This window comes from Sus scrofa, chromosome X (assembly GCF_054392235.1).
Source record: "Sus scrofa isolate SSC_HxYL_T2T_F1_AM1 chromosome X, Sscrofa_HxYL_maternal_Yorkshire_Landrace_v2.0, whole genome shotgun sequence".
NCBI lineage: Eukaryota > Metazoa > Chordata > Mammalia > Artiodactyla > Suidae > Sus > Sus scrofa.
The window spans coordinates 31,423,246-31,437,636 of record NC_139401.1 but is presented as its reverse complement, the minus strand read 5'-3'; the positions used below and the strand labels follow the sequence as shown (position 1 = coordinate 31,437,636).

The 14,391-nt window shown below is 37.7% G+C and overlaps 1 protein-coding gene across 24 annotated transcripts in view; it reads left to right on the top strand.

Annotated features, from left to right (window-relative positions):
- DMD (dystrophin) overlaps positions 1-14,391 on the top strand; it is a 2,611,869-nt gene that overhangs the window by 1,862,089 nt on the left and 735,389 nt on the right. For all 24 annotated transcript variants that reach the window (XM_021079543.2, XM_085006422.1, XM_085006420.1 and 21 more), the window contains 1 exon segment: positions 11,190-11,298. In XM_021079543.2, coding sequence (XP_020935202.1) covers positions 11,190-11,298 — 109 coding nt within the window.

The window sequence follows — 14,391 nt, the reverse complement described above, 5'->3', positions numbered from 1 at the left end:
AAGAAAACTATCGGCCAATATCATTGATGAATATAGATGCAAAAATTCTCAACAAAATCTTAGCCAACCGAATCCAACAACATATCAAAAAAATTATACACCATGACCAGGTTGGGTTCATCCCAGGTTCACAAGGATGGTTCAACATACACAAATCAATCAGCATCATACACCACATTAACAAAAAAAAAGTCAAAAATCATATGATCATCTCAAAAGACGCAGAAAAAGCATTTGACAAAGTCCAACATCCATTCATGATCAAGACCCTCGCCAAAGTGGGTATAGAGGGAACATTCCTGAATATAATCAAAGCCATTTATGATAAACCCACAGCAAATATAATCCTCAATGGGGAAAAACTGAAAGCCTTCTCACTCAAATCTGGAACAAGACAGGGATGCCCACTCTCACCACTGCTCTTCAACATCGTTTTGGAAGTCTTAGCCACAGCAATTAGACAAACAAAAGAAATAAAAGGCATCCATATAGGAAGAGAAGAGATCAAACTGTCACTGTATGCAGATGACATGATACTATACATAGAAAACCCTAAGGACTCAACCCCAAAACTCCTTGAACTGATTAATAAATTCAGCAAAGTGGCAGGATATAAGATTAACATTCAGAAGTCAGTTGCATTTCTGTATACCAGCAATGAAACATTAGAAAAGGAATACAAAAATACGATACCTTTTAAAATTGTACCTCACAAAATCAAATACCTCAGAATACACCTGACCAAAGAGGTAAAGGACATATGCCAAGAACTATAAAACCTTAATCAAAGAAATCAAAGAAGATGTAAAGAAATGGAAAGATATTCCATGTTCCTGGATTGGAAAAATCAATATTGTAAAAATGGCCATCCTGCCCAAAGCAATCTACAGATTCAATGCAATCCCTATCAAATTACCCAGGACATTTTTCACAGAACTAGAACAAACAATCCAAACATTTATATGGAACCACAAAAGACCCAGAATCGCCAAAGCAATCCTGAGAAACAAAAACCAAGCAGGAGGCATAACCCTCCCAGACTTCAAGAAATACTACAAAGCCACAGTCATCAAAACAGTGTGGTACTGGTATCAAAACAGACAGACAGACCAATGGAACAGAAGAGAGAATCCGGAAATTAATCCTGACACCTATGGTCAATTAATCTTTGACAAGGGAGGCAAGAACATCAAATGGGAAAAGGAAAGTCTATTCAGCAAGCATTGCTGGGAAACCTGGGTAGCTGCATGCAAAGCAATGAAACTAGAACACACCCTCACACCATGCACAAAAATAAACTCCAAATGGCTGAAAGACTTAAATATACGACAGGACACCATCAAACTCCTAGAAGAAAACATAGGCAAAACACTCTCTGACATCAACCTCATGAATATTTTCTCAGGTCAGTCTCCCAAAGCAATAGAAATTAGAGCAAAAATAAACCCATGGGACCTAACCAAACTGAAAACCTTTTGCACAGCAAAGGAAACCCAAAAGAAAACAAAAAGACAACTTACAGAATGGGAGAAAATAGTTTCAAATGATGCAACGGACAAGGGCTTAATCTCTAGAATATATAAGCAACTTATACAACTCAACAGCAAAAAAACCAATCAATCAATGGAAAAATGGGCAAAAGACCTGAATAGACATTTCTCCAAAGAAGATACACAGATGGCCAGCAAACACATGAAAAAATGCTCAACATCGCTGATTATAAGAGAAATGCAAATCAAACTACCATGAGATACCACCTCACACCAGTCAGAATGGCCATCATTAATAAATCCACAAATAACAAGTGCTGGAGGGGCTGTGGAGAAAAGGGAACCCTCCTGCACTGCTGGTGGGAATGTAAACTGGTACAGCCACTATGGAGAACACTTTGGAGATACCTTAGAAATCTACACATAGAACTTCCATATGACCCTGCAATCCCACTCTTGGGCATCTATCCGGACAAAGCTCTACTTAAAAGAGACACATGCACCCGCATGTTCATTGCAGCACTATTCACAATAGCCAGGACATGGAAACAATCCAAATGTCCATCGACAGATGATTGGATTCGGAAGAAGTGGAATATATACACAATGGAATACTACTCAGCCATAAAAAAATTAAAAAAAAGGATGACATCATGCCATTTGCAGCAACATGGATGGAACTAGAGAATCTCATACTGAGTGAAATGAGCCAGACAGACAAAGACAAATACCATATGATATCACCTATAACTGGAATCTAATATCCAGCACAAATGAACATCTCCTCAGAAAAGAAAATCGTGCACTTGGAGAAAAGACTTGTGGCTGCCTGATGGGAAGGGGAGGGAGTGGGAGGGATCGGGAGCTTGGGCTTATCAGACACAACTTAGAATAGATTTACAAGGAGATCCCGCTGAATAGCATTGAGAACTATGTCTAGATACTCATGTTGCAACAGAAGAAATGGTGGGGGAAAAACTGTAATTGCAATGTATACATGTAAGGATAACCTGACCTCCTTGCTGTACAGTGGGAAAATAAAATAAAATAAATAAATAAATAAATAAATATGTGCATATATTTTGAAATACTTATATCACTTTCCATTATTAGAACTGAGCATTAATGGAATTTAAAATGTCTTGGTTACTTTATGAAGCAATAAGATCACACCAGTTGGTTTGCTTTGCTAACTTTCTAGATTATTAAAAAAACTTGTTAACATGAATCTAATAATATATTTTATTGCTCATCTTGAGTTTTTTTAATATAAGAGAAAAAAATAAGGTGGTAGAAGCTTTCTATATTTTTCCAAATGGTTCCACCCCAACCTTTAAAACAAAAACAGTTGCTATAGACAAATGGTCAAGAGGGCAATTATAATCTTCCAGGCATCATTTCCTCAGATATAAGCTCCATGATGACAACATCATTAGTCATTTTCAATTATAGTCAGTCACAACCAGGGATGTTTCATTTTCCCAGTTGTTTTGTTGTTAATTAACAAGATTAAGCTCTTTTTTTCTCCTGAGTTTGTTCTACTGCCAACATCAACATCTTAACATTTCCAAGAACTTCCTTGGGTATATATATATATTTTTTTGCCTGATAAAATATATTACTAACAGCAGAAATGCATTTGAAGATTTATATACAGAATAGCAGGTCAAGTGGTGTCTTATTGGTCAAAACATTGCTCAATTAAATACTACAATTATAACAATATTTGGGTTTTACAAATCATGTATCAGACATGATCTCATTTATCTGGTGCAACTATTTTTAGTAAAATCAGAAATCAATAGTGAGATAACAGATGTAAGTTTGTCCCCCACAAATAATAGGTCCCTTTTTTTTTTTTTTTTGCTTTTCAGGACCACAACCATGGCATATGGAAGTTCCTAGGCTAGGAGTCCAGCTGGAGCTATAGCTGCTGGTCTACACCACAGACACAGCAACAAGGGATCCGAGCCGTCTCTGCAACCTACACCAAAGGTCACGGCAATGCCAGACCCTTAACCTGCTGAGCAAGGCCAGGGATCAAACCCGCAACCTAGTTGGATTTGTTTCCACTGTGCCACAACGGGAACTCCTAAAAGGTCCATTTTGACTCATTTGATAAACATGATTTCCATGTCTATGATAATAGAAAAAGGTTGGAGAAGAATTATTGAAAAATAGTAACATTATTAGAGATCTGTTATACTTTATTAATACATGAGTAACAGAATTTCATTTTTTTGAAGATGCAAGTTAGCTTTATACCTGAAGAAATAGTCTTGTTCATGAGAGGTTGAATAAGTGCTAATCAATTATGCTTAAATATAAAGAGAGCCGCACTTTCCCATTGAAAAGACAAAAATTACAATAAATTTTTGAGCAAGTGATAGAATCATTTAGGAATGTCAAATGCCTAATTATATTTAATTTCATAATTGATTATCACTTCCATATTTCAAATCTCACATTTTATAAAATAACACACTAATTAGAAATATTGCTTTCGTCACATTTATGATTTATGAAATGAGTTCATTCACACTCTTCATATGTATATTCCAGAATTTTAGAGCTTACTTCCTTCTAAGTTATTTGCAATATGGTACTGTTTGAATTCCTGTATGGTGCTGTAAAATTCTCTGTCCAAAGACAACTAGGAACATACCTATAATCAAAAATTTAGGGTTGTTTAGCTTACTGCAGAAAGGAAGAAGGCCCTCCAGAGAGAATGTGGGGCATCTCAGTGAGAAGGTGTTGAAAAGAGCTGGTTGGATGATTCTCAAGAGGAATTAGGGAGGTGGAAGCCATTTTGGATTAGATGCTTTCAAGAAATGGAGACACTGTGATGACTGGGTATCAACAATTTTTATCTAGCAGGTGAAAAGCTTAAAGAAGGGCAGAGGTATCACTGTTAAAGAGGTAGCAGTGCCTCGTATTAGTCATTTTTGTGGTGGTAGAGTGGCCTTGTCTCTGTCTCATTCCAAACATGGCCCTGAGATGTCCTTGTCTCTCTTGAGTTTATTTTCTGAGACTTTTTTATGTTCACTTGAGATCATCGCACCTAGCTAGCTGTCAGTTACTAGAAGGGCCATTTTTCACTTCTTCAATATTATCATTGGAATATTTAACCCTAACTTCAGTGCCCATTCCTAAAATATTAGAAGAGAGAATATTTTCATTTTTCTTTGATGTGAATTATTTATCACCCCATCAGAGTAATGTATTGTTTTGCTTTTTAAAACTATCTTTAAAAGACTTGTTTAGAATGCCCTTCACCACTTGTAAGCGTGAGATTATACCCTAGGAATAATTACTCATGATTTATCAACTTTCTTCACTTCCTTTTTTTATTTAACCAAATTCTTGCTGATGACTTCTGTATGCATTCCAAATTTATATTTCTTGAGGTTATTTCATGCTACTGTACAACTTTGTTGTTCAAAATAAAGCAATTGAAACAAAAGACATTATAAGCTAATAAGTGCTGACTCTCCTTTCTGAGGAGATATTTGGAGGGAAAAGTCTCAATTTAGGCTTACCCAGTAGCTTAGGCTGGATCTGGACAAGTGTTTCAGAGGTTTGAATTTCACCCCTGGTCCTTGGTTATATTAATTGTATTTATAGAGACAGACATAGAAACATGGATGTTTCAAGTACAGTATTCACAAGCATGTCTGTGTATATACAGCCATAGAAGGATTCATTTATTTATGTAGCAGATATTAATTTCATGCCAAACATTGACATGAGAAAAATATAAAACCTAAAAATTTTGAAAACCTCAAACTCAAATAGCTTAGAACCGTATTCAATTTTAAACATAAAAGGGAAAGCTAAAATCAGAAATAATTTTCTTGTAATTAATTTTTCTTCATAAAGAAGAAATTTCACATTGTTTGATATGTGTCTTAACATTTAATGAGTAACTCCAAGTAGATTATATACAATGGAAAATAATGCTCAGCTGCAAATGCCCCCATCATGAAAGTAGTTTAGCCCTTAAAAAAATGATCTCAGAGTTTCTCCTTTTTGGTAAAACATGAATCCACTATGATTGTTGAGTTTTGAGCTCTTGTGAGGAAAGCTTGGGATGTGCAAATTGTTGAGCATATTAAAAGTTTGAAAACTCTAGAAATCTAATCAAGAAAAGGACTTGATAATTTGATATTATCTCACTGACTTTAAAGATATTGGAATTTAGACATACATTTGATTCCCTTGAATTTGGTTAAAGATTAACATGGTAAAAGGTAATTAATCATTACCTTTTACAAACTTGTATTGAGCATGGTTTGCAGTTTATTATATGAAAAATGCTGCATTAGTTGCTGAAGCCAAACATTTTTTTGCTACCTGAAGGAACTTTACAACCTAATGGAAAAGCTGAGAGAGATCTATTGAAAATATCCAACATCAGAGAACCAAAAAGCAAAATGAAACCAAACAAAAAAGGACCTCCATAGTGTATATAAATAATCTATTTCAACTCTAAATTATACTGGGTACTTTAAGAAGTTGCAAGAGTGTTTTTGAGACCAGCTGAATCAAAATCTATAGCCATTTTTTGTAACGTTTGCTAATAATTATGAAAGATTGGGGAGCATACACCTCTGAGGTTATTTATTGCCTTTTTGACACTTTGCAGTATCCTCAGATGTTTGTGGTACCTTGGGGGCATTGCTTAATTTTTAAAATCTCTACATCTGGGAGTTCCCATCGTGGCTCAGTGGTTAACGAATCCAACTAGGAACCATGAGGTTGTGTGTTCGATCCCTGGCCTTTCTCAGTGAGTTAAGGGTCTGGCCTGGCTGTGCACTGTGGTGTATGTCACAGACTCGGCTTGGATCCTGCGTTGCTGTGACTCTGGCATAGGCCAGTGGCTACAGCTCCGATTCAATCCCTAGCCTGGGAACCTCCATATACCATGGGAGCGGCCCCAAAAATGGCAAAAAGACAAAAAACAAACGAACAAAAAACTCTACATCTGAAATCATATGAATACCTCACTTACTCATCTGGAAATAACTGTGGACAAGATAATATTCTAGTAAATGAATAGACCATTCAGAGTTTATGTATTAATAAAAAGGGATTGAATATATAAACATGTTATTTTCTAAATAACCAAAACTAAGTTTTTCAACGTTGCAGTATTTTCATTTTAACTCTTTCAATGAAAACTTTTATTGAGTGTCTTCTCTTTTGCTTCATTAAGCAGTGCATAATAACTAACCAACAATTTTATAGTACTTTACAGTTCACAGAGTTATTTTCATATAAAATATCTCATTTGCTTTCTCCAACAAAGCTATGAGTTAGGTATATAGTGTTATATCTACGCTTCAAGGATGATGAATCTGAGTGACCTACCTGATTTTCCACACAACCAGTCGTTATAAGTTAGGACTAAAATCCAGGACTTCTGATTCTAAAACACACTGTAATTTAAACTATTCTTAATTTTCAGGGTCATCATTATAAGCATCATTTATTATTGTTTCATTATACAGTTAGGCACATGGAATATGAAGCTTAGTACCAATCACAGTTTCTTCAGTCTAGACCCAGATGAAGTAGTTAATTTGCTTTTAGAAGCCAGGTTGTAAGATAAATACTTTAAATATTAGAGTCTAACTCAATGTGGTGAGATTCGTACATCATGAGAAGAAAGCGAAACCTAAGCCAACTGTAGAAACAGCACATTCCCATCTTTCCTCACCCACTCACTATGGGGCCATATGCTTATTGAGTGGAGGACTCAGCAGATTTCAGCTGTATGTAAATTCGTCTCTCTCCCTCTTTCTCTCTGCAAATACAGGTGACTTTCTGTAGGTTAAATGATGTCTGAGGAGACTTCACCATCTCCTGCACTGTTATCCTTTCAATAAATGACCAAGATCACTATATTTTGTAGTTATCTGCAATTACATTTATTGTCTCTTCCCTATTATCTGTTGCTACTTTTTATTATCAACATGGTTACCTCTGAATCCTCTTGATATTATGTATTAATAATATTAAGAATACTAGAAATTTACAGGGGAATAAGGAGACCCAATATACATTCATTCACTAGCCTTTGGTAATGTTTAATTCTTGGTGTTTACCTCTGATATCAGAATGGAAAAATATCTTCAGCATGTCATTCCTTTCAATGGTAGTTTTCCTCACTGATCAGAGGCATTTTTTGTTTGCTTTTTGATTCAAGGCTTATGTTTTAATAAATGAGAAGAGTTATATTTATTGATGTGATAGTAAATGTTTAACAGCATGTGCTCTAGGAAAAGAAATTAAAAGCCTTGATTTGAAATGATGTCAGACACAATGGAATAAATAAACTCAAGAGCATAGATGATAACTAAAATAGGAAGTGATGAATTTTTTGTTTTCATTCTAGTATATATACCCTTGGCAGCTTTCTTCAAACAGGATTCCTCAAGAGAATTGTCATATAGAAAGTGATTTCAGGGCCTATTTTCTTATTTTTGTCAAGCATGGTACATATATAGTTCACTGTAGATGCTTAGGCAACTCGTTACTTATTATGGACACCTTAGGCTTTAGTCCTGGACAATCAGCATCAGCATCAATTGGATAATTGTTAGAAATGTAAATTCTTGGATCCTACCCAAGACCTATTGAATCTAGAGCTCCAGGGCTAAGACCCAGAAATCAGGCTTTATCAAGGCCTGCAGGTGTTTTTGAAGGTCCCAAAGGATGACACCACTGCTCTAGAGTATTAGGATAAATTCTCCACCTAATATATTGAGAAAGTCTGCCCTATGACCTTTGAGTCCTTTGCTTCCAGCTAGTGGATAGGGAAAGAATGAGTAGAGAAACCTCACTCAAATTTTTAAAAAGTGTCACCCCAGAACTGACAGATATTACCCCTGCTCACATTCTACCAGCAATAAGTAATCATATTGTTACCCAGTGGTGTACTAGAGGCAGCTTGTATCTACTCATGAGAGTCTGTTATCAATTTTCAGGCTTTTTGTGAGCCGCTTGATATCCTCTTGGTAACTTACTTAAAGTTGGCTATAGTGGGAATATTTATACCACAGAAATTAGCAAATACTAGAATCAGGTTTTTTCTTTACTTCCCCCTAGAGAGCTAACTGTTAACATATACCAGCACATTACTGACCATAAACAGGCCTCCTGACTCTACTGGGAGCTCTGCAGCTAAAATGACCCTCAAAATCAGCCTGCTTTGAACCAAATGGTCTGAGCCTTTGTACTCTCACCTTAATCAGTCCTTGAATGAGGGAAGGGCATGCCCTTGGTCAAGGCAGATTTCCTTCCACAGCTGAGATAGTCCCTGAAGGTGTTACCTGAAACCTGGTTTCACCTCTTGGTGGGTGTCAAGTCAATAGACACAAATAAGCCAAAGATTGGGAGAAGGAAGGATTTATTACTTGTAGCAAGTAAGGAGAGTACCGGGGGATCATGCCCAAAGCAGAATCTCTCTGGAACAGCGAAACTGGGGAAGTTTTGAGCTAAGGGTACATAAATATTCATTAAGGGGCTGAGTTATATATGCATATTCATGAGGGGGCTTCACAGAGGAGAATTCAGCATAGGACTGGGACACAGGTCTACAGAGTAGTCCAAGCTTTAGTTGATTGAAGTCAGGAGGGTCAACATCCTCATTTCACTCTCCACCTGAATGGGGGCCTTAGTTCCTGCAGTACTCAAAGATATATTATTACATATATCCCCTGATGAACCAGAACCCTACCCCAAGACTATACCATTGTTTCCTGATTGTTCCTCGCTAGTTTCTTCATTCTCTCCCATAAGATTGTTAATTACTGAGACCTACTCAAGGGCAAGCATTGTGGTCAGGCTTAGATTACAAAATGGCTTAGGCCAAAATGTCTTCTATATCAAGAAAGCCATTCCTAGTTCTCTTTCTCTGATGACCCCCCCAACCTATCTGCTTATCAAGGGACTAACGACTGAAGGATGTCTGACATCTTCTTCACCACCTGGGACAAGAATTCTTGCTTGAAGTGGCCTCTGAGAAGCTTATCGCCCTGCGTCCCTTCCCTATGTCCCATAGCCCCTCCATCCAGGAGTTTCTTTCTTTCTTTTTTTTTTTTTTTTTTGTCTTTTGTCCTTTTTTAGGGCTGCACCCATGGCATATGGAGGTTCCCAGGCTAGGGGTCCAATCGGAGCTGTTGCCACGGGCCTACGCCAGAGCCACAGCAATGCCAGATCCAAGCCACATCTGCAACCTACACCATAGCTCACGGCAACGCCAGATCCTTAACCCACTGAGCAAGGCCCGGGATTGAACCCACAACCTCATGGTTCCTAGTCAGATTCATTTCCACTGCGCCATGATGGGAAATCCCATCCAGGAGTTTCTAATATGATAGATCTAGAGTAAGCCAGGGCAGTAAGATATTTTTAATGTTCTCTCAAAAATTCTTGTATCCAGCCACACTAGATACTATTTAAAAGCGTCAAGCCAGGAGTTCCCATTGTGGATCAGTGTTAGTGAACCCTACTAGCATCCATGAGGACATGGGTTCAATCCCTGGCCTCACTCAGCAGGTTGAGGATCCGGTGTTGTTGTGAGCTGTGGTGTAGGTCACAGATATGGCTCATATCCCACATTGCTGTGGCTGTGGCATAGGTGGGAGGCTACACTTCAATTGCACCCCTATCCTGGGAACCTCCATATGCCATGGGTGTGGCCCTAAAAAGACAAAAAGACAAAAAAAAAATAAGCCATACAGATAAAATTTAAGGGGGAAAAGTAAAAAGCATATCCATGTGTAAGACAGCTAGGTGACAAATGCATATTCTAAAGTGCCAGAGTCCACGATTTCCCATCGTGGCTCAGTGGAAACGAATCTAATCCATGAGGATGCAGGTTTGATCTCTGCCCTCACTCGGTGAATTAAGAATCTGGCATTGCTGTGAGCTTTGGTGTAGGGTGGCAAATGTGGCTCAAGTCCCATGTTGCTGTAGCAGCTGGGATCTGGCATTGCTGTGGCTGTGGTGTAGGCCAGCAGCTGCAGCTCTGATTCAACCCCTAGCCTGGGAACCTCCATATGCCACGAGTACAGCCCTAAAAATACAAAAAATAATTACAATAATAATAACAATAAATTTTTTTAAAAAAATTAAGAAATTAAAAAAAATAAAAAGCCAGAGCCTGGAGTTGCCCCTCTAGTGCAGTGGGTTAAGGATCCTGAGTAGCCACAGCTGTGGTATAGATCACAGATTGCTTGCCAGGGAACTTCCATATGCTTCTGGTGTGCCAGAAAAAAAACACTAAAAACCGAATAAAAGCCAAAAAACAGCAGCACACCTAGATGAATAATTATTTAAAATAAGTAAATAAGTAAATAAATAAATAAATAAAAGATTCAAGCCAATTGCTGAGATGACACATTTTTGTTTATTTATTTTTCTTGCTTTCATTAATGTTTGCATTATACTTCCTTTCATTGAAATTGTGCCTGGAGAAAGAGCCTGTGTGCAGCAAACAATCGATACAAATTTGTAGTGTGGTTGACTAAAATAATTATAATATCTTTGAGAGGAATTCTACCCAGGAAAGTTAATTTAGAAGCAAAATAGAAATACAATAATGTATTCACAAAACAAATTAATAACTTTTTGAATTAAGTTACTTCATTCGATGTTAATCAAATAAATAACATGTATGCTTTTCTATTAAAGAGAAAGTTAGAAGATCTGAGCTCAGAGTGGAAGGCGGTAACGCATTTACTGCAAGAGCTGAGGGCAAAGTGGCCTGGCCCAACCCCTGGACTGACCACTATTGAAGCACGTAAGTATGCTGGACCACATTCTCTATGGCTGTAGACATTCTCAAAAGCACAGCAATGAGGTGATCCCTGGGTAAAAGGGAAAATGTGTTGCTACTTTGAAAACAGGAATAAACTTTTGTTATTTACTAGGCAAAATGTCTTAGAGTAGGTTCCTTGGAAGTAGACTCTGATTCAGAGTATCGAATGACAAAAGTATATTGGAGTTAGACCTACAACAAAGAAAAGTCCATGACAGAGACAGCAGAAAAGGCTAAAGGGCCATATAACTGCCACAAAGGCCTCAGCCAGGAGCCTTAAAACTGGGCTGGCTCTGCAGAGCTGTCCTGCATTGAGGGACTGGCCTTTGTATTCCTGAACCAGCCAGTCATTAATGCTGCGAGGAAGGGGAGACCTTAGAAGACTCTTCCAGGGCCAAAGGCAGTTCCAAGTGAGGAATAACATCAACAACCATTATTCCCAGTAGAAGGGATGGGTGTGTTGTCCCTAAGAGGGAATCAGGGTAGACCTCCATAGTAGTCTCCAAGATTAAATACCTAAAGATTCCATCTCCATGACACCTCTATAATTTAGACAATATTCTTGTCACATGTCTGTACAAATTCCTGAAGCCATGGAAACACATCACCTTCTAGCACCATCCTCTGTCCCATCCAAAAACAATTTTAAGAGCTCTTTCATTTTTAGTTCAAGAAAAAGAAAAATGAACCGTGACTACCAAAACAAGTAGACTTGGGGGAAGAGTGTTTCTTTATTTTGCTGTAGTTTTAACTTTTGTTTTTACTGCCTGTTTTCAGTCTCTTTTATTTCACTTTCTATTCACTTGTTAGTGGGATGTATGCATAAAATCTCATGGCAATGTTAATGCTGGCTTTGAATCTCAGGGGAGAGGAGCCAGAAAACTTCTGTGCTGTACCAATTCTATAATTAGGAAGAGCTAAGAACATCTTTTGTTGTTTTGTTGTTGTTTTTTGCTTCTTTTTCCCACTTTGTTTACTTTTCAAAGATTGGGTGATTTAAGTATGAAACTTTGGTGATAGATATTTCAAGTGAAGTGGATTTTTTAAATAGCAAGTAGAAATATACCACAATGGAAAGTTCACAGCCAATGTAGCACAATGATAACTCGATAAAAGGCATAAATAATATTTGGGTTAAAAGAGGCCATACAGTATGGGGACAGTGTGTCTCATGTACTCCCTGAGGTTTCTGAGAAGTTATCAGAGTTAGACTTAATGGCATTGGATACTTGAAAAAGATGTGCAAAGCTTCTCTTTTTTTCAATCTGAGATATTAAAATTGATCTATCATGGTTTATGTTCAACTAATTACATCAGATTTATTTCATTATACAACCTATAAATTTTGGTTCCCTCAGCACATATTCATAGCTTGTCCCTGTATAATCATTTATCAGTATTTTTTCTCTAGCTTTCTCCTGTCCAGCTTCTGAATCTAACTCTGTAAAGAGATTGGGTTCCAATGATTGTGTGTAAATTTGTTGAACTGTGAACATAATTATGGGCTTATGCCCTTATTTAAGACACTTAATACATGGTAGGAAGATTACAAAGCCAGGACACAGAAACCTCTTTAACCTCCGAAGTACCTAAATGTGACAATAATGTTTCTAATGGAAAATAGATTCCAATTTCTAGTTTTGATTTCCAGAAACATATTTAAGTCATCCACTTGACAAATATTCATTACCATCTATGTATTGAGTATCATAGTAGGTGCTGAGGAAGCAGCATAGAATAGGTTAAAGTCCTTCTCTTCATAAAACATGTACAGTAGGCCCTTGAGCAGCACAAATTTGAACTGTACAAGTCCACTTATATGTAGGATTTTTTTTTCAATAGTGAACACTACAACACTATACAATCCATAGTTGGTTGAGTCTGTGCATATAGAAGAACAGCATACATGGCAGAGCAAACTGTAAATTATATACAAATTTTCAACTGTGCAGTAAATCAGCAGCCCTAACATATGTGTTGATCAAGGGTCAACTGTACTCTGACTGGAAGAGAAAGATGATGAGCTGATAAAGTGGAAAACAGACAGTATCCCAGTTTTGTTAAGAGTTCAGTGAGTGTAGCCCACAGATTGGTATCAAATGGGCACTTGTTAGAAATGCTAAATCTCAGGCCCCACCTTAGACCCAGTGCATCAGAATCTGCATTTTAATGAGATCCTTAGGTGATTTGTTTGCGCATTGAAGTTCCAGAGACACAGTTAGGGAGAACCAGAAACCAAGATAAAAGGAAAAGAGAGCAGGAATGAGGACATGATTGCCTGTAGTTGGGTCAGTGAATCTTTTCTATTAAGAGAATACTTGGAAACATGAGAAAGTTTGATGGAAGTGAGGATGTGAGCCATGTGTACATCCAGCGGAGAGTGTTCCAGCAGAGAGACGTCGACTTAAAATATTGCACAACCCAAAGCTGAGAGTTAACTTTTATTTGGGACAAAATTAGGACTTAAGCCCAGGAGATAGCATCTCAGGTAGCCCTGAGAAACCACTCTGAGGAGGAAAGAGAGGAGCTAGGATATATAGGAGTTTTTGCAACAAAGGGCAGGTAGCAGGAACTAAAGATTTATGGGCTCACTGAAATCATTCCTTTGATATCCAACTGAGTTTTCACAGCCTGCAGGCCATCTGGCTCTCACTCTTGGAGGTGGCTGCATTCCCAGGTGACTGTGAAATACTGCCCCAAAGAGGCAGGGAGAAATAATGTCAGTGTGTAGGATAAAGGTGAGCGGAAGGTGCATGCAGCCATGCACACATTTTACAAATTTTGTTGTTGGTTTAATGAAGGTTACTACTAGTCACAAGGAGCAGACACCACCATGAAGGATTTTAGTATTTTTCTAGATATGAGGAGATGCAAGATTGGGCAAACTGGGCAGGTAAAATTTTCTCCTAAAAATATCTGACTATCTGAGGACTTGTTCTTCCAGTTTTCTGAGAACACAGAGTGCCTCACTACTAGTATCAGCCCTGAGCTCCACTCAGGGGGAGCTGCAGGTTGGCAGCTTCAGTGGCTCATGGTTTAATCCCCAAACTCCAATTCACAGAGAGAATGGCCAGA